Below are 26,890 nucleotides of genomic sequence, written 5' to 3'. Positions count from 1 at the left end.
ATTGGATCAGGCTATTATCTTGGCCTTTCCCCTACTTGCACTTCTGTTTTCCGTGGTAGCACTGATGAATAATTTTTGTCCTCCGTATTCATGCCTGCTGGCAGGTAGGGTTATTTAGTGATGATGGAGGTTTAAATATATATTTATAGATATAAATTGTACTCAATTATAGGAGTGTGATCGAAATTTAAATTAAGACATTAGAACACAGGGCAATAAAAGCCTTTAAGTTAAATACTTTACGTTTTTTTATCTGAATTAAATGTGATTTGAGTTCACTAATCTGGCACATGTTGGTGAACTTTGGAAAAAGTGGCACTAAAATATTTCTGTACCTTTTGTCAGCTATTTTTATCTGACTGGTCTTACGAATATTTTGGGACTAACAGACGACCAAGTTCTCAAGATGTCACATGCGTCAGAGTCCGAGCGCTGCGTGTTTGGTCAATAAAAGGTAAACAGATGGCGCGGACAACTTTAACACAGCGTTTTCTCAAACCCTTATTGAGAAATCTCTGCTCTGATTGGCGGAGAGGGCCAAACAGACGCCCTCGCCGCAGCCAATCGGAGAGCGGCTTCAAACTTTACCCTCCGTCCTCCCCGTTTGGTCCACGTGTTTCGTCACGAAAAGCATTGTCTTCGTCGGAAGTTGATCACTCCGAGGTGTGCTGGGTGCGCGTGTACACCCGGGTCGACTGTACATTTTTATTTACACGTTTCGGGGCACATTGAACGCATCAGGTGAGTGACAGTGAACGAGAGGGGGAAGCAAGAGCAGAAATATGTGTGAAATTAAGCCATTAATGCGCGTGTTTGGTGAGATTTTGTGAGATGCCGCTGCGGAGACGCATTTTCTGATGCAACCTTGCCATTGCGTAGTTCTGTTTTTGCGTTTCACTGAAGGTATTTACCAGCTAACGTGGGTTCATTAATATCTCCGCTTATTTGCTGCTCACTATAAACGCAGTATTGTTATGTAATGACCCCCTCTCATTCTCAGGGTTGCGCTCATATCGTTTTTTTTTTATTATTATTAAGCGTTCAGTCATCGCGAAATCGTGTTGATTTCGCCTTTTTCGTTTTTGCTGCTTATTTTCTTTTCAAATGTAGCTTCATTAATCAGCCATAACACGTTGATGGATGGCATGGCTGGTTGTGATTCAACCTCATGCCTTTTTAACTGATCGATGAAGCCATTGATCACTTGATGTAATGTCAGGCTATAGTGCCGAATTCAAGACTTCAAGACTTGGTTTTGAATGAATAGCAACATAAAAAAAACAACAAATATATTTGGTTTCTCATTCTGGAGAGAAACACAAGAAAAGCAGCAAAAATTTCCATTTGAGATCCTGGAACTAGTGACTTTTTTTTTTGGCGGTTTGACCTTAAAAACATAACTTCTGTCAATTTGTTGCTGCCCCTCAATATAGTTTTCATTGGCAACTAATATGCCAATTCTTCTCCCAATCTGTCATTTAAAACAGCTGTTTTTGCCCAAAACCTAAAACCAAGAAAAGCTCTCACAAACCTTTTGCCCTCTCTGCTCAGAAAGTGATAAATTGATGCTTAATTTCCTTTTGATCGGCTAATCTCTCATCCACTCTCCCTGACAGCTGATCCACGGTCAGGGCCACACATGGGTCGTTCTATCCCAGCTGAAAGGTCATCATAGTTTGACCCCCTGACCACACGGTGGTGGGTTTTTTCCGGCGTACATGGCTGCAGTTTTACATTGTGTTTCTACTCGCAGCATTCCTGCTTTTCACATTTGGCCTGACATTTGTTATGGCTCACTGAGTGTCTATGGTCGTCTCTTCTTGTGCCGTTGTCGAGCTGATACTTGGCTTGTTTTTCTTGCTGGCAGTGCAATTATCTGAGCAATACTTAATTCTAAAGCGCTGCTGCACAGTAGTCATTATACTTGGACAGCGCTGAACATACCGAAGGGGATTAGAAACGCCCAAGTTAAGCAGATAACCAGCTCAGATAAGGTAAGAATATGGTTGAGGTTGTTAATGAGATTGGGTTTGATGTTTCCAGACTCAGATCAGGTGGTTTTTGCACAGTTTTCTCAGCCTGGGAGGTATTTGAGGATTTGATTCTTGGCATTAGCGTGGCACATTAAATCCCCTTGCAGCTCTTTTCTGCCATGCAGCCTCAGCTCAGTGCCACATGTGCTCTCACGGAGGATCGCGTTGCCCCGTTGAACCCTGTAAGGCGACCGCGTACCACCTACTCTTTCCCACGTTTACCACAACAGTTGCAGCCAGAAAAGCTTAATTAGCAGTATGACTGGCAGTGGCTGCAGAGATCACGTGTGCAGGAAAGGAGGGTGAAACCTTAAGATTGGTCTCTGTGGCTTTTTCTATTCAGAGAAGATCAGAATCAGGTTGGTCGACACTTTTAGTGTTTAGCAAGTTTAGCAAGAAACGAAAGACAAAAGCACCCATTTATTCTTGTTTTCTGCTTCCAGTGGATGCTGTTGCCTGAGGAGGAGTCATTGTTTACCCATTGTTTTTATTCACCAATGTGTCAATAAGTTTCAGAGCAGTGAATCTCAGTTTTCTCTCCCATGCTGAGCTGTTTGCTTAAGAGGATGTAGTTGGCTTGGATTGTGGCCTGAACTCTTGGTGGAGTCGAAGAGGGGCCCCGGTTTTAACAGCTGGCCTCGGTGTGTGTGCACTGTGAATTAGTGAAGGTTCATCTGCACTCGTTCCCAGTGGTCAGTGCAGAAACCTAATGGGTGTGTTCATACGCATCAGGCTGAAGGTTTGGGTTGAGCACTCTGTTGAACTTCAGCTCATTAACTAATTAGTTATTTAGTCATTAAAATGCAAGAATAGAATTATCTATGCAGTTCACCCGTTCATTCATTACCTGTCATCTGTTTTCAGATATCGCTGTCTGCCAGCAACAGGACCAGGCCGGTTTTATTATTGGAATCCAAGTTGACCAATCAGCTATTTTGTTATCTAGTTTATAACCTAATTCATTAACCAAAGTACAGGTAACTGCCAAAACCCCAATTTATAGCTTCAGTCCTCTACTTAGCCCTTGGTTCAAGGACCGGTAATACGACCCATCACTGAGTCATTTTCAGTTTACATTCACGGACGCAGAGGTAACCTGAGGTGGAAGCCTGCAGGCTCACATCTGCACACTCGTCTGAAGCTGAAATACTTTCAGCATAGCTCTGTCCAATTTCAAAAAGTGTTGATCTCCTTTTCTACAGTGAATGAATGGACATTGGCAAAAGCTTGATCAGCCAGACTTTGCAGGACCCCCAGTTTTGCTTTTGGAGGGACTGCTGATAAGAGCCGAGCGTCATGACTGTGTTAAAATGTTTCGTAATGAATATGTGCTGGACTGAAACCACATATGAGAGTAAAGGGTGGGGAAGGAGCAGCAGCAGCAAGGCTCCCTGCTCAGCATGATGAAGCTTTATTTGTCAGTGCTGATATGACTCAGCATTAATGTGAAAAAGGAATGGTTACATGTTTATTCACTTATCATGTGCCAATACATCAGCGTCTTTTCCTTGAAATGGTCAGATTAATGAGCTCTGGTTTCGTGGCTGCCGTGGCTGCAAACTTTTCAGTTCCTCAGTTTATTGTAAAATAGAAACAGATCTTGAACCGCAGGACTTCGTGGGTCCCGAAAGAAAAAAGAAAAGCTGTTAAGGACTGAAAGTTGGTATTAAATGTCTGCTCAGGTTCTTAGTCACGTTTGTTCACTTTTTGATAAGATGCTTCCTGAGTTACCCAATATTTTCTCTGATTGCAGTCAGTGTTTTATTGTAGGCAAAGCTCTGGATGGCAGCGGGCCGGCTGGTCCACCAGACTGAAATATCTCAACAACGATAAGACGTATTAGGCTGAGCTGTAATCGCGTTGGAGATGCCTTCACTTTCTGTCTAGCGCCACCATCAGGTCAAAATTAGAAACACTTTGATTTGATATAATACCTGCAAAACAAATGACATTCCCACCTGCCTCAGCTGGACTTCGCTTTCAGTACTGATTGGCAGCGTGTTAGCATGCTGATATTAGCATTTAGCTCGAAGCACATCTGTGTTGAAGCACAGGAACTTATTATACATATTACATTGACGCTGCTGTTGCAATTTCAAATGCAACCAGCGCGACTAGTTTCTCTGTCTGATCATGTGAATTACTGCTGATGTTTCCAGTGAAATGACGTCAGGGCAGGAAAAACAGGAAACTCGAGAGCAGCTAGAAATGACATTTTGTTAACTAGCAAAACAGAACAAAAAAAAAATAAATCACAGATTATCACAAAACCCTGTTTCCTGCGTTTTCCAGGGTAAACCATGCCGTCAGTTCCTTCATCCAAAGAGACCGCCGTCAAGGGCCCCGTGTGCCCTCACTCTGCCAAGCTGCTCAACCACACCAACGGAGAGGCCAAACTCCACGAGGGTTCCTTCCCGCTGAATGGGGTTGACAAGATGCCCGCGATGGAGGACCCCGGAGAGGCAAACAGGACCATTCAGATCAACACAAAGAACGTCACCCCTGAGAGGAAATGGATCAGGCCTGACCTTCCCAGCCGCTGCAAATGGAGCCTGGGAGCCTCGAAAGCCGACTCCCCTCACACACAAGTTCCAAGGTCAGTGTGATGCTCAAATGTGGCTCGACTTCAGATCGTTATTGTACTGAATTATTGTACAGTTGATATTCTGTTTGAACTAGTGAAGAGCGGTGTCAGCAGACTCATGAGGAGTGGCACTAGACAAACAAAGGCTTGCTTGGATTCCTAACGCCAATAAAACCAGTGGAAACAAGTGTGCTTATTGCAAACTGTTGTAACAGGAAAAACAAGTTAGGTGCTCGGGTGATAGATTTATTAAGTGTTATTATCACAGACACATTGTCTCTGAATGTTTCCCTCTTTGCTGAAACATTTCTTTCTCCCTCGTTCTCCACCCAGAACCATTGTTCCTTCCATTCTCCCAAACATCCTGCACAGGATCGGTGACACTCCCTTGGTGCGCATCAACAAGATCCCCAAAATGTTTGGACTCAAGTGTGAAATCCGTGAGTCACCAAGCAGTCAAGTCGAGGCATATTCTCAGACCAGACACAATCAGCTGCTGATTGTGCGCCATGTAAACACAGGTGCCTTGTGAGTCCACTCTTATCAAAGTGTCTTTTAATGTAACCCAAAAACGAATCCTTATTTGTAGTGGCCAAGTGTGAGTACTTCAATGCTGGCGGCAGTGTCAAGGACAGGATCAGCCTGCGGATGGTGGAGGACGCTGAGAGAGCTGGGCTGCTCAAGCCCGGAGACACCATCATCGAGCCCACCTCTGGAAACACCGGTAATGCTTGTGTTTGCACTCACCGACGTATGTGTTGCTATGGGGGAAAGGCATTTAAAGGTATGACTGGTGTGTTCGTGAGCTGACAGCGGCTGTGTTGTAAACTCTTCGCAGGCATTGGATTGGCCCTGGCCGCTGCTGTGAAAGGCTACCGCTGCATCATTGTCATGCCTGAGAAAATGAGCATGGAGAAGGTGAGTGCTCTGATGTATTGAAACTGTCACTCAGTAATCACACTTGCGTTTCAAGATTACCAGCTGGCAGAAACAACCCATTGTGCTCTTTTATAAAGCAACAAAACAGCAAGTATGCCTTTGTAAAATCTGGATTGGAGAGCAGAGTACAGCAGTAGTAAATGAGAAACATGCTCGCTGCTGTGTTGTAACATGCACACATCATCCAGTGCAAGTCTCATTTGGCTGCAGCACTTTCTCCATTTCCTTCTGCTTTTCTTCCCCACAGGTGGATGTCTTGAGAGCTCTCGGAGCCGAGATCGTCCGCACACCCACCAGCGCTCGCTTCGATTCACCAGAATCTCACGTGGGCGTCGCCTGGCGCCTTAAAAACGAGATCCCCAACTCTCACATCCTGGACCAGTACCGTAACCCGAGCAATCCTCTGGCTCACTACGACACCACAGCAGAGGAGATCCTGGAGCAATGTGACGGTACGGAGAGCTTTTACCCCTGTCGCAGTCACATGTCAAAGAAATAATGATATTGTTTCGATCTTGGATATTTTCCTCAGGAATCCAAATTTAGTGTTTGTGTTTCCTCTGAACTCATCCCTTCCTGACAGGTAAAGTGGACATGCTGGTGGCAGGAGCAGGCACAGGGGGGACGATCACAGGCATCGCCCGCAAACTGAAGGAAAGATGCCCCAACATCAAAGTCAGTTTCATTCTTATGTACTCATTCTTCCGCGAAGCTTTCGTAATTATTTAATAACTGCCCGCTGAACCACTTGTTCATGAATGGTGGTTGTTATGTGCAGATTGTTGGCGTCGACCCAGAAGGCTCCATCCTGGCTGAGCCCGATGAGCTCAACAAGACCGATAAGACCCAGTATGAGGTGGAGGGCATCGGGTACGACTTCATCCCCACTGTGCTCGACAGATCAGTGAGTTCCTTTTCCTTTCTTTGTCCTACGTTTGCCTGACGCATGACCACTTAACGTAACATGTCTTGATTTATTTTTTTCAGGTAATCGATACCTGGTACAAGTCCGACGATGAGGAGTCCTTCAACATGTCTCGCATGCTGATCAGAGAGGAAGGCCTGCTGTGCGGTACGTTCCCGCTGACTTTTGGGTCAAGTTGTAAGGTAAGACCTTCTATACGCCCGAGTTAAAGCCAACTGGCCTTCTGCTCTTTTCTGTCGCAGGAGGCAGCTCTGGGACGGCCATGGCGGCGGCGGTAAATGTCGCCAAAGAGCTGAAGGAGGGCCAGCGCTGTGTGGTCATCCTGCCGGACTCCATCCGCAACTACATGTGAGAATCCCCGCATGTCCAATAACCACGCAGCCTGTTTCTGTAACGTGAATAACCCGCTTCATAGATGTCATAAATCATAATTGTTTGAAATGATTGGTTGTTGGTTCCTAAAATGTTTAGCCACCATTAGTTCCCCCTTGTGGCTAATCAAGGTAATTTGATTTTCTCTTCAAGGTCCAAGTTCCTAAGTGACAAGTGGATGGTCCAGAAGGGTTTCCTGAGCGAGGAGGACCTCATGGTGAAGAAACCATGGTGCGTGCAATGAAAGGGCGTATTCTCCTCTTGTGGAAATCTCCTCCATGTCAGAGCCTCTAAATTTCTCTCTGCCCGTCAGGTGGTGGAACCTGAAGCTGCAGGGCTTGAACCTGTCGGCGCCCCTCACCGTCCTGCCCACCGTCACTTGCCAGAAGACCATCAAAATCCTCAAGGAGAAGGGCTTCGACCAGGCGCCCGTGGTGGATGAGGCTGGGTGAGTTCTGTCACGCTTCATGTCTGGATCTTTTTTTTGGTCCCTTGTGTTTTATTGCTGGACTTTGTTGTGCTCTGCAAAGGCTTCAGTGTCTGCGTGTGTGTGTGTGTGTGCGCGCAGGTTAATCCTGGGCATGGTGACTCTCGGGAACATGCTGGCCTGTATCCTGGCTGGGAAGATCAAGCTGTCAGACCCAGTCAGCAAAGTGCTCTACAAGCAGTTCAAACAGGTCAGACAACAACTTGAATGTCTCTTTGTGGCTCTTGCATTCAAGGAAATGTGTAAACATGATGCCTTCGGGATGCTTCCGAAATAAGTTATGGACTATTTCGGATGGTTTGACAGAAGCAGCCAATGAGGCCAACCAGTTCAGAGAAGGATATTCAGATGAAAAGGCTGTAAATCGGCGTCGACGTCCGGCCCGACGCAGAATGGATTGTAAAAGCCAGATGGCTGTAATTTCAGTCAGCCACAGAACTGTAATTGTCAGAAACATTTAACAGTTTACGACTTTGTGGAAATCCAGAAGTATTTGCATCCAGTTTCGGGCAGTGGCAGGGTAGACCAGTAGTTACTGTAGTTGGTGTTTTTGCTACCAGACAATAGAAGTTTTGCTCTGAGTCTCACTCAGTCACATCCTCAGTTCCATCCGTTGAAGAACCAGTCACATTTTTGGCATCTTGCCACATCGTACGCCTCTTGTGCACAGGTTGCTTTCAACTTAGTTTTAATATTGATCATTTTATTTACTGACCTCTGACATCACTGTCTTTCTGTCGTTCTTAGATCCGTCTGACTGATAATTTGGGAAAGTTATCCCGCATCCTGGAGACTGACCACTTTGCCCTGGTGGTGCATGAACAGATCCAGTGTAAGTCCATTCTCACAAACATGCACGCATTCACCTGAGTTTCCACTCCACATTTCTTTCGCCCCAAAATCTTAAATAACTTTGTTATATGTGCGCAAAATTTGTGATCTTGGCGCCCCCCAGTGGTCGTACGGGAAAACAGACTGTTGCGGACATCAATGCACACAACACTGACGTGCACAGCGCTCAGATTAACAGAATGAAATGTCTTTATTGCGTTCAGTTTTCAGGTTGTCCCATTCTCATAAGTGTGATTTCTCCGAATTTGCCACAGATGTTCACTTGGACTTAAATATGAACTGTTAAGACAAAGGTCGCCTTCACTGTGACATTATAATGTTGTGCAGAAACACTTTTCTGGCCATTATTCAGCACCATCACTCAGGAACAGAAGGCCAGACTATGACCATGTTTCACATTCGGTCAGATACTGAATTGGTGACTTTAATCTTGATGTTGTGATGAAGCTCTCTATCAGTCCTCTGTAAAAAAAGAAAAAGGTCTGTAAGTGAAGACAGCATATTATATGAGCCTGGACAGACATGAATGTAAGCTGCAACTTAAATGGCTGGCTGAGGCATCCAACCAGGAGGCAGTAAGTCTTGTTTACTTACGGCACATGTTCACAATTAGACAATCAGTCTGTGTCTTTATCTCAACTTTGACTGAGTTTGCATGTTCAGAGTCAATGTCTTTTTCAAGGCTATTGATTGCAGCCGTGCAAATGTGAACCCGCGACCCTGCCGCTCCCACATTTTTATGATAACAGCGGTGTAGCTCAGTGGGTCAACTCGCCACTGACCATTCCTCCGTGATCCGTAAGTGTCAGAGTCCAGCTGCGGGGCCAGCATCCCAAAGAGGAATTTTGACAACCTTGCCCGGTTGAGGGACGAATCAGAATTTGGCAACAGTGGAGCACACCGCTGCATTTTTGTGTTTTGTCCAGTGTCATGCACCCATTCAAGGTCATGTTCACGTGAAGACAAAGAGAGGGAAATTAAGCAGTGAACAGCATCTAAGCTGAGAGTACTTTCCTCACACGTTGTTGCTTTTAGTGTTTATTTTGCATTTTGTGTGAATTAAGAAATCCTATCCTCTGGATTTGAAGATGAATTATAACCTGACTTCAATGCACAGATTGGACTGACTTCCCTCTCTGCCTGCACGATTCATCAGCACTTCCTCCCCCTATTCGGCAGCTGTAATATAATCACTTTGTTAAGTGCAAGGGGAGGCGAGTCTCATCAAAGCTGCACACAGACTGACCTGTAACGTTGCAAGCATTCATGAACCCACTGGCAGGTTCGATTTTGTCCACGCTGCACAAAAAGTACGACGTGAATGTAAGCAGACAGAAGCTGGCAGCATGTGGCTTTGGCAGAAGTCGACCGTCTCCATGTGTTGATAGTTGGAAGTATCAGCTGCTGATGCGTGTCGGCCCAGACTCAAGCGACTGATTCTTAGTTTCAGTGCCTTTATTCATTCAGCTGTGACGAGCTGTGTGACATGTCCCCGGTCAGAAAGTAGCACACTGTAGTTTATCACAGATATGACTGAAGTATAGAAAAGTCAGTATAAGTCCACTTTTCCTGTTTGTGCTTAATTTAAAATATGTTTTCTTCTAAATAGATAAGTTCTACTGAAACTTAATGAAAATGAATTTACTAATTCTGGAATACTTTAAGTGGTATTTCAAAGAACTTAGAATAAAAAGTGTACTTTATTCTAAGTATATTGTAAATTGTACTTCAAATAGTGTACTAAATTACAAATACATTTAATAGTAATAAGGTGTACTTAAGTCCTTTGTAATGCACTATTAGCATGCTAAAGTGTACTACAAATATGCCGTATATTTTTCACCTGGGGTCACATGCTTTATTTCATGCAATGTGAGGAGAGTGTGAAGCGAACTGCAGATATTTCAGAGTACTTCCTTCCACATTCACATGGTGCAGATGGCGTCAATATATCAAGTGACCTAAATCGGCTCTAGTTAACATTTGTATGTTAAAAATAGACCAAATGACAATGTTATATTTGAAAAGGGCCACTCAAAATGAACCACAACAGGCCACTGTTTTCAGCAAAGAAATCTCTGACTGCATGATGGATGTGCAGAAACGCAACTGTTTGCTTAAACGTGGTGGTGACGATGTATTAAATGTGGGATTCACAGCTCATTCTGCTGCCCCAAAGTGGACAAAAAAACAGATTAAACTTGCACCTAATTGAGGTTTTTCCACAGAATTTGTTAGTAGTTTTAGATAGATTTTTTTTTCCAGTTGACTTCTAATTTGTCTCTTCAGGCTCTGATTGCACAGTCAGCTCTATGGAGCTACTTTCGTGGTCTTGATCGCCCTCTCTTCCACTCTGTTCTTCCACCAGACTTGACAGACGGCTCTCCAAGTCTGAAGCAGATGGTGTTCGGGGTGGTGACGGCCGTTGACCTGCTCAACTTTGTCACGGGCCGGGAAAGACGAGAGCGCTCCATGTCAGAGTCGACCGACGAGCTCAACTGAGACACACAGTGTACACAGTTGTACATTTCTTTACACTAACATACACACAATGACGAGTTTAGTGGGCCTGTTTCAAAGATGGCAGAAAATAATCTTGTGAAGTTTTTGATTGAGGTTAGCTTTTTCTTTTTTTTCCCATTTTGATTCATTTTTTTTATGTTTGAACTTGAGTCTTAAGGTACGGTATAATGAGCAAAATATGTTCTGCTACTATGTCAACTTGTTAGAGGCTTACTTATTATTTGAGGAAGTTGATTATTATTATATTTGCTTGTAGTGCTCAAGGCGAATCTTTTGTAAGTTTATAACTTGTAGAAAGCTTTCTGTTTTGTATCGGAGCCTTGAATAGAGACCTCTGTGTTTCTGCTTCATCTGAAAAGTACACAGTTATTTCATTGTGGCCTTGTGTATCAATAATAAGACAGAATAGTACAACAGCCACCACCATCTCATTTATCAACATTAGACGAATATAGAGTTGCTGTATATAAGCATATTATTCTTTCTAGTGCTGCTCACTATGTGCTGCTTTTTCATTTGTGTACAGTTTGTGTACACTTAAAAGAAATAGTGTAATCTGATTTCTTGGAAAAAAAATGATGTGCTGTTCTTTCTCCCTCCACTTTCAACACAGTGCCTGTGATGTACTGTAACTGTAAAGTTGTCTTGACTATTTAATCTTAGCTGTGTCTGAGAGAAACGTTTTGTATTGCATCATTTTTCCTTAATGAATGTGTATGATTAAATAAAGTTTAAAGGAAGTGACTGGCTCATCTCTGTCTTACCGTCAGTACTGAAGCGCAAAAAAGTACAATAATATAGGTCCAATTAAGTTTAGAGTATGTTGAGTTTTTCAAAAAAAACTTTTGCGCTAAAACTGTTCCCAAATACTATTTTATGTTGAGTTTGTTGGAAATTAAAAGGGCATAAAAAATATATGTATAGACATATTTAGCTTTAAATCCAGTTATGTTACAGTGACATTAAAAATGATCTTAACACAAAATTAGTTGTAGCCTCGATTAAATCATTTAAAAACAGGTTTCTTTCAGTCAAAGGGATCACAGGATACTTAGAAAGATAAAAACATGACATATATTTCTGCTACTCAAAATTATCTTTATTTTTTTTTAGAACTTCCTGCTAATTTCCTTCGTTTGGAAGGTTAAAGTGGAGCCTTGATCCATTTAAGATTATTCAGGGTCTACACATTTACAGAGTGTACCTAAACACAACCTGGCATGTAATTATAAGCGTTTCATACAATACAATTCTATAAATGTTTTGTTGGTAATAGTATTGATTCATATTTTATTATTGCACAGGTTTTTAACAGCGGTAGAATTGTAATAAACTTATTAAATTAAATTTTTACACGTTTATATAATGGGACTGAAAGAAAATATTGTCAATCTTTAACGCGCTATGTTTGTGTCTGCCATGTGGTTTGTGGCGCATGTATTTTTTCACTCTTAATGCCGTCTCAGCGGGGCTTCATTAGGGCCAATCTGCCTTAATTGTGGATCTCAGACTCCGCCCTAACCAGCTACCCTCCGGTGCACCTCGTATTTAAAAAGGAACGAGCCCCTTTAAGTTGGCAGTATCCAATCAGCGCTGACAATGATCGTCGTTGACTGTGGCGATGTATGTGTTGTGTGGTAGATGCTACGAGGAAGGCTAGACAGGCAGTATGGCGGAGGAAGGCAGTGTATACGAGTTAGAGGGGCTTGAAAGACAATTACAGAGTTTGTTGGGCCGCTACACAAGAGATGAACTGCGAGCCGATAGTAAACAGTTCTGCTCTGACTTTTGCAAGGTAAGGAGCCGTAGCTGAAATTGGTGACAGTCTTGTTGTCGAAAATAAGAGCATATATGTTAGCCGACTCCCCTCCCCCAGAACTGGCTAGCACGGCTAGCTTCAGTAGTTAGGCTCGCTAGCGTCTAGCTAACGAGTCGTAGTCGCTTTAAAAACAACCACATTACCGTAACTGCTTTTAAATATTATGTCTGACAACACAAGCTCTGATTCAGGTTATGTTATCGACGCGCCCCAGTCTGTAAATTTGTCATACTTTGACAATGATTGTTCACTGAACAGCTAGCAAGCTAACTCAGCTAATCGCTTCAGCCAGCTGCCCAGCTAGCCCAGATTTTGTCTCCAAGTTAGCTTAGTTGGTACGCTGAGTGTTTACCAAACCGTCGGGACAGCAGTTAACACGTTTGCAACGCGCTTGGTAATCATTTAAGCAGTAAGACAGTTGGCTGACGTTAGCTGATCTCTGATTTAAGGTTGCCATGCTATTAGTAGCCTGCATTATCAAGCATTTGTCAGAAAGTCCAACTTTGAGTGTCTCTTAATGTCCGAGCTGACCAACAGGAACAGGGCATGAGGATGTACTGTTGCAGTAATACATAACATCATTTATCTTCTAACAAGCATCAAGTTATAGCATTGTGATGCTATAACGTTTGAGGACTAAAACCAGCCAATGCATCTCTGGGAAAACAGCATTTAAATGTCTGTTGTTGTGTATTGTTTGTAAATCATCGATGACAACAGAAAAGTCATAAATCAGATTGTAAGTGAACAATAGATTATTTCAGACAGATCAAAGATACTACTTCTTGTTTTGCTACTGGACTACTGACATGCCATTCAGAGTTTAAATTCGAGGTTTATTTCAGTATGAAAGGTTTGGACACTCATGAAGGCGAATTGTTAAAGCACAAAGAGTTTCATCAGCGTTTTGAAGCAACTAAACTTCCAAAGTAAATTTGCCGTGCTTGATAACGTGCTACAGTTTAATTTATCAGAGAATTAGTTTTTGGACAAAGGCCTGAAAATAACATTGTTGACAGTCGCAGAACTCCAGTCGTGCACAACACTGATGTTTTGGATCTCCACCATTAGAGGGCAATGTAAGAACATTGCATTTTAGGATTTGACAGGTAAACTCTGAAGTATTGTGTAAATCATCACAAAGTGGCACATTTTAGTTGCAGGCAGGCCACTGACTTGTGTAGTTTTATAACTGTGCACTAAAAAGTGTTTTTAAGTGGAAGGCTGCAGACACAACTGTTCCAGGTCTTTGTTCACTGTAAAATTAGTCTTTGATTTGAGCGATATAATAAGCGGTGTGGCTCATCCATGCTGATTATTCCCATGTATTAGTTGCTGCAGGAGTAATCACTGAGTTGGGTAGCAATCTGTCATGTCTGTCACAATTTTGTAGGCCTGCAACGCATGATTGTTTTCATTATCACTCAGTTTGCTCATAATTTTCTCATTGTGAAAAGGTGTCTAGTGCTGCAGCGATTGTTTTCATTGTCGAGAAATCTATTGATTATTTTCTTGATTTAATTGATCAGTTGTTTGGGCTAGAAAATATCAGAAAATGGTGAAGAACATCTATCAGTGTTTCCCAAAGCCCAAGATGACAGCCTTGAATGCCTTGATTTGTCCACAAAGGTAATCCGTTCACTTTTAGAGGAGGAGCAGTAATATTTACGAAGCTGGGATCAGAGAATTGTTTGAGAATTCCTTAACTGATAAATCTATTATCAAAATGTTTGCCAATTGATGTAATAGTTGACAACTAATTGATTAATCATTGCAGCTCTAAAAATGTCCCTCCCAGTTTCTCAGTGTAATAAGTCTCATCTTGTTTTTCTGACCAGCAGTAACAGCCTTTTTTTACATTAATGCTGGGAAAAATTAAGCAATTGCCAAAATGGTTGCAGGTTTATATTTATGTCAGTTGACTAATCGTTGCAGCTTGAATAGTTCGCTATTGGTGACCCTGCATAAACGGACCTGGGCTGAGCCTTGTGCCTGCTGCATCATCTTTTTAAATCCAGTGAAAACATCACAGATTTAAACGTGCTAAATGATATCAACTGTTAATTGTCCCTGTAACAAAGATGTTTTGCCTTTTCTCCATGCAGCTTGTGGAGGAGTATGCCTCTCGCTGGCAGGTGCCGCTGCCTCAGCTCAGGATCCTTGGGGTGGCTCTGTGCTACTTCGCTCAAGCAGCCACCTTCTTCACATCAAACTGTGATCATGTGCTCCACACACTCAGTAGTCTGGCCTTGTAAGTACACATGCATCTCCCTAGAGAAGACGCATTCAGTCTCCACAGACTTAAAGGACTAAACTGTGAGTGGTGTGTTGACAAACAGCAACCAGCATGTCCTGCAAACAAGCAAGAGAGAGAAGCAGCGGTGGTCAAGTTAGAGAGTGAATGAAGAGAGGGGGCGGCATTAGTGAAAACAAAGGAGAAATTACACAAATAAACATTATTTTCTGATTGTTGCATGATAGTTTTGTTCCATAAATTCATGCAGGAGCATCTCACTTAGACTGGAAGTACCTTTTACTGTTGCTTGCTTGCTTCAAGTCTCACACTGGTTTAATTGTGAATGAGACAATGATACCTTTATTGCCCCCTCAGGTAATTGGCCTTGCACAGTGGGCACTTGAAACGACAAAACATCGGATATCACACACAACCAGGGAAAAAAGGACACTAGACATTGATAAGACAGAGCGTGTTATCAAGTGGTTTGGAAAAGTCCCTTAAAATCATTTAAAAATTCACTTCCCAGTGTCATAATACTATAGAGAAGAAAGATGTTTAAATCAGTTGTGTACAGACCATAAATAGGATATTTGCAGATACAGTAATTACAACCTTTGTTTTATATATTTGTTGACCGCCTCTGAAGCAGTGTTGTAGCATTTATGGAACTAAAAGTTGACTGTGTTCGTTGGCTCATACAACTAAATTCGTGAGCCACGAACAAACCCTGGCAAGCTGCCAGCTGTTGACTTTACTCCATCATGCCCCCCCTCCCAGGGTTTCCCTCAGCTCCACAGTCCGTATCTTCACACCCACTCAAGTAATTCCATTTTTGTGAAAACTCAGATTTAAGTGACAAATTAGAGCTGAACTGTTTAAATGTGGATTTGTTGATCGAAGCCAAACAATTTTGATCTATTCACAGGAGTGTTTTTGAGTTGCTGCTGTTCTTTGACCAGAAGGACTTACATCAGGGGCCACTGAAACACTTCACTGTTACATTCCAGGTGAGAATCAAGTGCACATCGTCTTCCCAACACAGCAATGTATAGATGTTTGAAAAGCGGTTCTGAATTAAAAACCCCAGTTTTAATTGATTATTTAAAACTGCTCAGAACACTGCGATACTGGATGATGCTGTTGTAAATATATTCCTGAGCCCTTTTGTGTTGTCCTCATGCTCTTACAGGAATGTAATTTGGCCCTTGCGAAGCACCAGAATGTTCATTTACTTCAGGTTGAGCATTTGGTTCGGAGCGGCGGGCTTTGGGCCAGCCCAGCCTTACAGGCAATCCTCAGTGAGTCCAGTTTACCTCAGAGGGAAGGTAGGTTGTAACATGCCCAAGACTGATGTCATTACCCCTCTTATGATTGACTGCACTAAATAAGTTGTTGCCTCACAGTTGGCTGTTGTTGCATTCATCGATAGTTCACCTGAATCCGTTTATTTCACACTTTTCCCAAAAGCTACCTGCAAATGTGAGCCAGCTCTATCATTCTGTGTACATTTTACCTTGCTGAATTGGATTGTTGTTCCCCCAAAATGAATAATAAGTTATTATAGTGTCTGAATACCTTTTGCTTAAAAATAGTTCTCAGTGGTTGTTCTTGTAACTCCTGCTCATTTCTGAAGCATGAGCGGGTAAACTAAAACCATATCTGTTTCTCTTCTGGCTCGACTGTTCCTCAGTGGATGGTTGCATCAGCTCTGAACTGCCGGTGTTCTTGGAGCTTCGGGTGCGCTACCTCTTATCCTGTGAACGGGTCAATGAGGCTATGGCCCTGGCTAAGTGTTGCGCTTGGCACCCCTCGGCAGGACAACACTTGTTCTTCCTCCAGGTCTACCTCACGTGGCTTTTAAAAACTTCACAGCATGACAGCCTACGCAGAGAGGTGGGTGGAGTGTTGTATGATGAAGACTTCCAGTCAAATGGTCAAATTTTCGCTTCAGTCAGTTGTACCTGCGTAGCTATGACACAACTATGCCAAAACTTGATGTAAGAGAATCTTAAAGGCTAAACTCATTTACCTGCTTTTCAGGTGGCTAACTTTAATGGTAAAGATGCAGTTCATATCATCTGTAGTTTGGAGTATGAGGAAAAGGATGAGTTGTTACTCGCCCTCAGCAGAGCCTTCCTCTCCCAGCAGCTCCGCAGGGGAGACATGTACTATTTATGGTAAGTAAACTTCATGTAATGACACTAAGGTCTTGAGAAGTCACTGTATAACACCAACCAAGGCCTATTTAAGGGTTTTAGATTTCTTATCAAGTTTGCATTTGTTTAATCCCCATTAAATGAAGCATCAAGAACAATTTTGAGCTCTGTCCTTTGCAGCGATCTTGTTTTCATATGGAGTAAACTTCATCGGCGGTTGAAAACATCAAAGCAAGCTCTGCTTGAGGAGAGCCATCAGCTGATGCTGTTTGCCACCAACGTCAACTCAATCTTCCCATTCATCAGAGCCATACTGCAAGAAGTGAGGCAGAAATTTGAACTGCATTTATTTTTTACAATTTACGTGAATTTGTTGTGATGTCAGAGTTTCTGTATGCATTGAATCGGATATTTATGAAGTCCTTTGTTTGTGTCTCACTAGCTGGCTGAAGATGGAATCCAGTTCTGCGTGGAGCTTTGTGCTCATGCCCTGCAGTCTTGCCTCCCTTGTGATGTCATCACCAAGTCCCTAATCTACAAAACCATTGCCGGCCTGCTGCCCAACGACCTGGAGGTTTGCCGGGCTTGTGCTCTTCTTGTCTTCTTCCTGGAACGCACTGTTGAGGCCTACAAGATTGTGTACCTTCTTTACATGCATCCTGATCAGGAGTACCATGTGGAGCACGGCCCCATAAGGAATCACGTTCGCTTTGAAACCCTGCAGGTGGAGCACCTTTTTAACAAATCTTGACAGAAAAGTCAGAGATTAGGATGTCAGCCAGTTCACATGAGCACTGCAGAATTGACAAGTGATATTATTGCTTGGCATTTTTCATATCGTAGTACTAAAATATCTCTTTTTCTGTCTCTCCTCAGGTCTTAAAGAAGGACCTGTGTTTTGACCCAGAGTTTTGGAACCTCATTGCTTTGCGGACAAACTGTTTGAAGCTGATGAGTGAGAAGGTGGTCAGTGCTGCCCTCGAGGAAATCATGGAGGACAAATGGATCCTTAATTATTGCACCAAAGAACCTGCTCTCCGATCAAGCACATCGGTATGTCAGAAAGGAAGTAAAGGGGCACTTCAGGCCGGAGCTAAGAAGAGGCACAATAAAGAGGACTCTAACACTGTATCTAAAAGAATAAAGATGGGCAAAACACGGCTCAATGTTGACCACAGTATCAAGAGGAAAGGCAACCAAGGGTCACGACCTTTGAAGGATGCATCATCTGAACCTTTGAGGCGTTCATTTTGGCAGCTAGACAAACTACAGGACAATGGGGGGTACGGAGAACTCAGACGTACTACACGACTCTCAGAGAAGAACCCACCAAAACGGAGGATTAGAAAGCCCAAATGGCTCGTGGAAGACTCAGGACCGCTCGAAGAGAATAACATTCCTCAGAAGATGAGGAAGCATGGGTTGAAACATCAAAAGCACCATCAGTCATCTGTTGAAAAGAGGCCTGAAACTGGTCAGATCAAGAACAATGCAAAACACAAACCTTCAGTAAACTCTCATTTAGTGGCAAAAGAAAACAACAGCAAACACCAGAAAGGATTTTCTATAGATGGTCTTCAACCAGCCGCCCCTCCGCAAGTAATTCTTGAGCTCTCCCTGCCAGACAATGAACTGATGGGTACGTTTAATGAGGACAGTTGCAACAGACAGAGAGGGTTCCCTCAAGTGCTTCTTTACAAACCTACAGTGAAGGTTCCTCCCACATCACAACCTGTGAAGACTGTACATGGCAAAGAGGTGATTCTGAGAGCACGGGATGCAGCTATGTTTGTACAACAGCTGCACTGTTATGCTCGGCGGCAGAAGGGAAAAGGTAACGGGTCGAATATTCAAGGCTCAGTGTCAACAATCACGCGCTCCTCCGTGCAAGGAAGTCCTCCAAAAGGTCAACACAGAGAGCTCTGTGAACAGCCTGCTGCTGAGATGAAAGGTGGAATTGCCTCTCAGACACCAGCAGCGGATGAACTTGCAGAATCCCCAGTTGTGGAAAAAGTACTTCAGGTTCAAACTGCAAAAGCAGTCTCACGAAGGACATCTTCATCCAGGGTGCTCTCTGAAAAGTCTGCTGTTGAGATGAAAGTCACTGTTGCTTCACGGACGCCAGCAGCAGCAAAAGTGACAGAATCCCCAGTTTTAGATAAGATCCCTCGAGCTCAAAGCACAGGAAAAGTCTCCGAAACCAAGACGAGAGAGCTCCCTGAAAAGTCTGCTGCTGAAATGAAAGTTACCAGTGCGTCACAGACAGCAGCAGCAACTGAAGTGACAGATGCCCCGTTGTTAGATAATGTCCTGCAAGCTCAAAAGAGAGAGCTCTGTGAAGAGTCTGCTGTTGAGATGAAAGTCACAATTGCCTCACAGACCCCAACAGCGGGTAAAGTGACTCAGTCCCCTGGTTTTGACAAGGTCTCTAAAGCTCAGACTGTAAAAGACGTTTCAAAAACCGCAACCGAGGTAGACAAAAATCAGATGGTAGTTACTGAAGAAATCCCCCCTCTCTCCAATACGTCCAACATTTCAAACCTTGGAGCTGCTGATCCCATGCCCTCACAGTCTCGAGATGTTGTTCTTCGAGATGGCAAAGAACTTGACCTGAAGTCACTCTCCTCCCAGGCTGAAACTGGTTCTCCAGAGGCGCTCACCACTGTCAGCAGCAGCATTTCTGACATTTCACCCGAACTCTCAGAGGGATGTGTCCCCCATGAAAATGAGGCGAGTCCTGGTGGAATAAAGGTCACAACTTACACACCCACAGATCAGGACAGTATAAGTGCTCTGACGTTAGTAACGGAAATGGTTACTGAACTTGCACCTGAGACACTTGCTCACAAATGTCCAGCTCCAGAGGACAGTGCCACCAACGAGTCCAGAGCTGGAAGTAAACGTGAAGTTTCTCACAGATTACATACAACCTCCAGTTGCTCTGGACCAGAACTGGGGGCCTCTGCAGTTACTGATGTGCAAGGAAAGAAAGAAGGAACTCAGGATATTACTTCAGAAGTGCTTGACAACAGTGACCCTGTGGAATCAGAGGAATCCAAGTTAGAATACTCTTGTATGTTCTGCAACAAAGTCTTTAAGGGAAGTCGTGTTGTAGCTCATGCTATGTTCCATTACCGTAAGGACGAGTGCATGTTCTGTGGTATCATGTTCAAAGATGACCTCCTGGCCATGATGCACCTGTCTGATCATATTGAGAAGCTCAAGAGGAGCAAAGACTCAGCTGGTAACAGCACCCAAGAAAACTGGGTCTCTGAGACCAAAGATACCTCCACACCTAAGACCTCTGCCAAAGTTAAGACCACAAATGTGTCTTCTGGTCGCCGTAGTAGTGGGAGAACACTGAAATCTGCTGTTAGCCCTGAATCAGTAAGCCTTCCAGATTCAGCCCCACCTGGATCCAGAAAATTAAGATCCAGTGACAAACCAGTGGATGGTCTGTCTCTACAAGAACAGAAAAAAAACGTTTCGAAGCACCTTAATAGTAAAACTGCTGTTCACAAGGTGAATGGGCATATTGGCAAAAAGAAAACGCTTGTCAGACTGAAAAAGGACACCTTAAACTGGGAAGCTGAGCAGCCATGTACACAGCAGAAGATCTCTCAAGAAAAAACAAGTCTAACCGAGAATCCCAGGTTGCAAGAAAACCGAGATGTCGAGATGGACTCTGCAGCATCAGTTCAGGTAGACAAAGAGTTCAGCTGTTCCACTAACAATAAAATGATGCAGGTCCTAAAGACAGCCACAAAACAAGATGGGAAAGTTGCTGAAGAGAAAAACTTGGAGCTGCAAAATAAATGTTGCTGTCCTGTGGATGGTTGCACTTGGTGTGCAGACCTGTCAAAAAACCGTGTTGCACTCTTATACCACGCTCTCGAAGATCACTACGGTGAGCTCAAACCTTTACAACTGGCGTTCCGCATTGGAAAAAGCAGATGTAGTATTTGCATGAGGGTTTTGTGGAGTTTTGAACATTTTCAGCACCATGTTGAAAGACACAAACTTACTCCTCGGCATCCTTGCCTTCATCAGGGTTGCACTGCCAGGTTCAAAACCGGAATGGAAATGAGACGCCACGCCAGGAGGCACAGTCCGCTGCAGGCAGTGTGCTGCCTCCCTGGGTGCTCTCAACTATTTATTTGTCTGTGGGCACTGAACCTTCACGAAAGAGAGCACTATGCTTCCAAACCCACTAAACCTGACAAGAACACAAATAAGCAAACAGGTAACAAACATAACGTGTCAGCTGGGAAGAAGCAGTCAGATCATAAGCCAAAAGAAGAAACTGCTACCACTGCTGAGAGTGTAAAGGCAACTTGTAAGTCAAGAGGACATGTTCCACATAAGTCATCAACAGGAACACTTGTAAAGACACCTTGTCCCACCACTGTCAGAGCATCCCTGCTGAAACAGGAGTTGGAAGAGATCAATGAGACCAAGGATTCACATGTCTTGATGAATCTTTCTAACAAGGACACTGCACAGCCCACTGGTCCAAATCTGAGACTGAGGCAAACGTTAAGAAAAGTTAAAGTATCACATACAAACATGGCAGTGCTCAAAAGTCACAGAGTCATCTCATCGTCATTGTTAAAACACAGTATCAAACTGAGGTACAAATTCAGGAAAAAGCAGGTCAAAGTAAACACTAAAAGTCCTGAGAGAAGAGGGCGCCCTCCGAAGTCAAAGAAAGCTGTGCATGATGAAAACACTACGACTGGTCAAAGCGATGAACGTGTGAAAGAAAAAAATGATCAGAGGAGCCCCACTCAACTTGGAAGCCGCTCTAAAGCAGCAGAGACCTCAAATGTGAGCAAAGCATTAAAAGAAGAAAAGAGTCAGCAGGTCCATGATGTCGTCAGAACTACAGAAACGTCAATTGACGAATCAAAGTCTAAGAAGTCTGTGAACAAACAGATAAAGAAGAATCATACTAAACAGAAGGGTGTCTCAAATAATACCTCAACATCAGATAACAGTCTAAATCAATCAATCACAGCCACCGTAGCAGACAAAACACAGAAGTCAGCTGCTGTCAAAATGAAGAAAAGGCGCTCCTCTCCTAAAGAAAATGGTTATCGATCTACTACTTCAGACTCATCCAAGTCCGAGAAGCGCAAAGTGACAAATGGCAAAGCCAACACAGAGCTGAAGAAAAAATGTCCCCTCAAAGAATCAGGCTCTGCCTCAAAAAAGCTTGCCAAGTCAAATTATGTTGTCCCACAGGCTGAGGCCACAACAGCAGCAGTCCAAACCTCTGCTGATGAGGAGGGAAAAGCAAAGGTAGAAAACACAGACTCAACACAGAAGCCCTCTGATAACTCCATGCCTGCTGCCCCTGCGAACCCTTTAAATGAGATAATTGCACCACCCACCACTTCAGGAGAGAACGTGCACAAGGTGACAACAGAGGTAAAGTCAAAGAAATCACACATTATGAAAAAGGAAAGAAAGAAAGAAAAGAATACTCATACTGCCCCTGCAGATGCAGGTAAGACCAATAAAAAGCACAAAGATACTCATAAAAAAGGCCACAAAAAAGAGGTCAAGGACAGACGGCCGTGCAAAGATGAGAGCAAAACATCTGTTTTGAAAAAGACAGCCAAGTCAAAACCTGTCGAGCAACAGTTTGAGGCGAAAGCAGCAGATGTGCAGAGTTCTTGTGATGTGGACGGAAAAGTGAAAGAAGAAACATCAGATGCAACACTTGACCACTCTGGTTCCTCCATCTGTGCTGCCGCATCGAGCAGCTTGACCGAAATGATCTGCCCACCCACTGCCACTGGAGAGAACACACAGGAGGCAACAAAGCAGGAAAAGTCAAAGAAACCTCGTGTCATGAAAATACCAGACCCCAACAAAGCAAATAAGAAGCGCAAGCTTATTCTGGAAGGAGGTGACAGAAAGAGCGTGAAGACAAAAAGCAAACATCAGGGTGTTGCATCACTATCTCAGAAGACCACAAAGTCAGACTGTGAGGTCCAACCACTCACCGAGGTCAAAGCAGAGGTAATGGAGAGCTCTGTTGCAGAGGAAGAAAAACCTCCAGCTGAAACAGCTCAGTCTACATTTAGCAGTCCTGGTTACTCCATGATAATGAACGGACAAGCAGCAACTGAAGATGTAAAATCTGTGGTGAGCAAGGACACTCTTGCAGAGTACAATAAGAGGCCGTACGTGCGTCTGCCACCGACAGCGTACCTGGACGAGAAGTACATCACCATGCCGAAACGGAGGAAGGCGATGCCGTCGTTCCTGTCGTCTCAGAGAAGTCTCCCTCCCGAGCAGGCGAAGGTTACGACGGCTGTGAAGAGACAACGGTGTGCCAACTGCTTTGCTACTTTCGACAGCGCTGAGGACCTGCAGAGTCATCTCCAAGTGAAGAAGTGTTCAAGCCTCTTTGGATTTGACTCTGACGATGAGAGTGAGTCTGCGGTCTTTACTGTTCAAATGCAAAGTGTCAGTGCAGCATGCTCGGACACTGAGAATACCACATTGGCCCAAATACAAGACAAGACTTACCCAGCACCTTTTTGAAGTTGCACTTTTCAGACTAGCCCTGCTGAGAGAGAGTTTATGCTTCAAGGTGGCATGTGCACATCCCAACATGATATCAGGTACAACGACAAAAACAAGGAAAAAATGGTGCCTGCACACTGAATAGATGCTCCCAAAAATCAGATTTATTAAGCACAATTTTGACATACGTCTTCATCAGGTAAACTTGGACATCAACATACGTAGATTGGCAGTTAATCTCAGAATATTCGAAAATGGTTAATTGTACTTAGGAAATCATCCTTTATGAGCATCTGTGCAATGTGCAGTCACTCTCTTGTCTGTTGGCAAGTTTCCTGGAGACCTTCTTCATCCGAGGGTCCCATCGTCGTCATCCTTGAAGCGTGAATCCCACATTTTGTGTCACTTGTCTCTCAGTCGAAAAAATGATGTCCTGTATTTGGTCCAATATGCGAACGGATAATGCAAATAGAGTGTCGGGTGGAAGTTGTGTCATTCTTCTCTTTTATGTTTTTTTTCTGCTTCAGGCAACAGTTGAACATGTCAAATTAAGTCAAAGTGAATTGACGTTGCGGATGTGGAATAGACTGACCTGTGGACCTGCATGGAGCCCCCGGATGGATCATACCTCAGTGGATCAGTGCTCTCTGGATGACTTGTTCATTACCATGGGCAGCGGCTCGTGCATCTGGAGACAGAGAAGGCAAAAGTGTTACCACATTTTTCCTGCAGCATGTGCCTGTAATGAACAGCCCGGAGCGGCTCGAACACGAGAACAAGCCAATCAGCAAAAGACAACTGAACCGAATCCCAGTCAGACTGTTTGCAGAACAGCTAGTACTGAAGTGCCTGCTCTGGAACCGCCGTGCTGTTTCCAGCTGCTTCACCTGGTATGGAGATTAAACATTGTTGTTGAAAGACTGGACTCGTAAAAGCTGTGACAAAAAAGGAAAAAAAAAAAAAAAAAAAAATGACGCAAGATGAAAAGGCTGCTCCTGCTTTCACTAGGATACATATTTTTCACATCAGTAAGCCATATAATGCCATTATTTGCTTTTTGCACTCCATAACATTTCTCAATTTCTTTCTGCTCAAATTGATGGGATTGTACAAAGAAGGAAGCATCTGTTTCATCTGAATGCTGTATTAACTTCCTAAAGTTACTTATAATTTAGACCGAATCTAAACTTTGAAAAGCTGTAAGATTGCTGTATCATCTTTGGGAATTTTTAATGTTTAATTCTTGTTTAAATACTAATTGTATTTCTTATACAAAGGTCCCTCTGGGGTTGATTAGGTCTGTGCTTGTTCTGAGCATGAATAACCAGTAGGGGTCAGTGTGCACCACGTCTTTTTGAGAAAGATTTCTACATAGAAAGCTGCTCCACTGTATTTATCATTGTACAGACTCAAGAAATTGCTTCATCGCATCCACCAAGCTGTATTTTCTTTAGCAATAATGACCACAAAGTGTGCCAGTATCCAATTTGTTGCTAGGTTCTGTCACTCACTGACTCATGTTTCCTATTATTTGCTGTCATTGAAGACACTGACATTCTGGCTTGTATTATTTTTTTCTCACTTTAACATAGTTTCAGTTACTGAACTGTCCAAGACCACAGAGACATGTGAGTTCTCTTTTAGGGTGTTTGTCCTTTATTTTCATTCATGTGAAACTACGACAGTTTTAAGTGTCAGGGGGAGACCACACCAGTCTTTCATGAGCAGCAGCAGGTTATATTTATTTATGTTTAATTTTCTATCTTTTGTAAATACTTGAAGAGTTTCAATGGCTTATTATATAAAGGGGTGTCAGCTGGGTTTATATTTTGTTCTTGAAGAATAAAATAAAACATTTCAAATGGCATCTATTCTGTGGGCCGTCTGGTGGTGTCCAATACACCACAGAAGTGCATGTTTTCAGCAGAGCAATGAGTGGATTATTCCAGTAGTAGAAAGTGCGTCAGTGCACTGGCAGTAGATAAGACAGCAGTGTTGGACAGCGAGCTGCAGAGAAAATAATGAATCACGTCCCAAGTCGGTCGGTCACACAGAAGATAAATCTTCCCCCTTGCCAACCTTTTTCCTGTGTCATCTTACCAGTGTTAAAGTTTGCAACCCAACATGTGAAACTACTTAAACAGAGCAGGGGAAACCCAGTTGTCAAGTGTGCATAAAACAGTGGTGTTTTTAGCCAGTTTACAAATGATCATCTTAAAGTGGCCCACTTAAACCGTCAGTTCCTGCAGCGTTTTCATAAAGCACCAGTCTTCGTTTTAAATGCTGTTGCTCAGAGCTTTTTCCTACAAGCAAATCTCCCTCATTATCTGGATTGAAACAGGCACAGGAAGGTCCCATTCACCAATGTGTTCAAATCCTTCTCTGTGGAGAGTTTGAAGATAATAATCTGAAATATACGGACGCTTTCCACCTTTGCAGTTGACAGTCTTCATTAACTGACATTGAGAAATGTAATTACTCTCACGTGAACCACATTAACAACATTTTTCTCATTTGAAAAGGAGCTGCACTCACGGGACCTACAGCAACTGTAGCCTCAGGCTCAGACTCTCACTGCCTGAAACTTCATGGACATTTAAGGGTAATTTTTCTGGCAACATGAGCACAATTTCTAGAGAATGGCATGTAGCATTACTTTGAAATCAAGCCTGTTTCTGCCAGTCAGGAGAGCAGCCAAAGTGCATATTACCCCTGCTGTGTCTCAGTCAGTTGGATCATTTCTTGATTTGGCACAATTGTTGATGTTCACACACTATACAACAACAGTTATAGATTAAATATGCTTTAGTTAGCTGAGGCTGTCTATGGCTGATGACAGTAATTACCCGTCAGCCATTAATTACTGTAATCATGCACTGTAATCAGCTAATGATGCAGACAGACCAGACAAAGATGAGACAGATGTGTGTTGAGGCAGTTTGACAGGCAGACGGTCACAAAGGCCAGACAGAAAGGCGATCTCTTTGTTTTCCATCTGAGTCAATATTGTTTATTGTGGTAGACACAGAAAAAGGGAGAAAACAGGAAGAGTCAAGTTCCTCCCCACAGGTGTTTGTCTGCGTGCTGAGGGGGGAGGTGCTTCTCACGGTGTTGTCATGTGAAACACGAGCAATGCAACATGCATTTCTCACAGGGTTAACGGGCAGTAGGTGTTTTAAAGGAGCAGTGACACATTTCAAACACATTTATGTATTATTCTTGTATTAAATGTATTATACTTCTGGAAATTTGTGGGGAACAGTGAAGACATGCAGAGGAGTTACATTCAGCAATAACACACGTTACACGGAAAGAGGTTTTTGGATGGTTGGAGTATTCTGAGCCAAAATTTACACACCTGCCACCAGACAGGCTGAAGAAAGTCAGACTGTTGAGTGGAATAAAAAATAATACAGTTCCTCTT

At 43.3% G+C, this 26,890-nt stretch overlaps 2 protein-coding genes across 3 annotated transcripts; both read left to right on the top strand.

Annotated features, from left to right (window-relative positions):
* Positions 1-623: 623 nt before the first annotated feature.
* Positions 624-11,459, top strand: LOC139327776 (cystathionine beta-synthase-like). Its single transcript, XM_070957736.1, has 15 exons — positions 624-741; positions 4,326-4,629; positions 4,951-5,057; positions 5,207-5,341; positions 5,456-5,535; positions 5,804-6,008; positions 6,140-6,231; positions 6,335-6,460; positions 6,544-6,628; positions 6,724-6,829; positions 7,007-7,084; positions 7,167-7,301; positions 7,422-7,530; positions 8,088-8,172; positions 10,561-11,459. The coding sequence occupies exons 2-15, from the start codon at positions 4,334-4,336 to the stop codon at positions 10,692-10,694; spliced, it is 1,773 nt and encodes a 590-aa protein (XP_070813837.1). The 5' UTR covers positions 624-741; positions 4,326-4,333; the 3' UTR covers positions 10,695-11,459.
* Positions 11,460-12,351: 892 nt separating this feature from the next.
* LOC139327707 (uncharacterized) lies at positions 12,352-25,332 on the top strand. 2 transcript variants are annotated; one of them, XM_070957628.1, is made up of 10 exons: positions 12,352-12,510; positions 14,640-14,785; positions 15,699-15,780; positions 15,963-16,098; positions 16,464-16,666; positions 16,814-16,950; positions 17,110-17,251; positions 17,372-17,653; positions 17,806-23,371; positions 23,994-25,332. In XM_070957628.1, the coding sequence occupies exons 1-10, from the start codon at positions 12,385-12,387 to the stop codon at positions 24,002-24,004; spliced, it is 6,831 nt and encodes a 2,276-aa protein (XP_070813729.1). In that variant the 5' UTR covers positions 12,352-12,384; the 3' UTR covers positions 24,005-25,332. The 2 variants fall into 2 exon arrangements, with proteins under 2 accessions (XP_070813729.1, XP_070813728.1); XM_070957627.1 differs by lacking the exon at positions 23,994-25,332 and having other exon boundaries at positions 17,806-23,485.
* Positions 25,333-26,890: the final 1,558 nt, after the last annotated feature.

The sequence above is a fragment of the Chaetodon trifascialis genome, chromosome 24, assembly GCF_039877785.1.
Source record: "Chaetodon trifascialis isolate fChaTrf1 chromosome 24, fChaTrf1.hap1, whole genome shotgun sequence".
Taxonomy (NCBI): domain Eukaryota; kingdom Metazoa; phylum Chordata; class Actinopteri; order Chaetodontiformes; family Chaetodontidae; genus Chaetodon; species Chaetodon trifascialis.
Note: the sequence above shows the minus strand (reverse complement) of the source record. Positions and strands in the feature narration are given on the sequence as shown.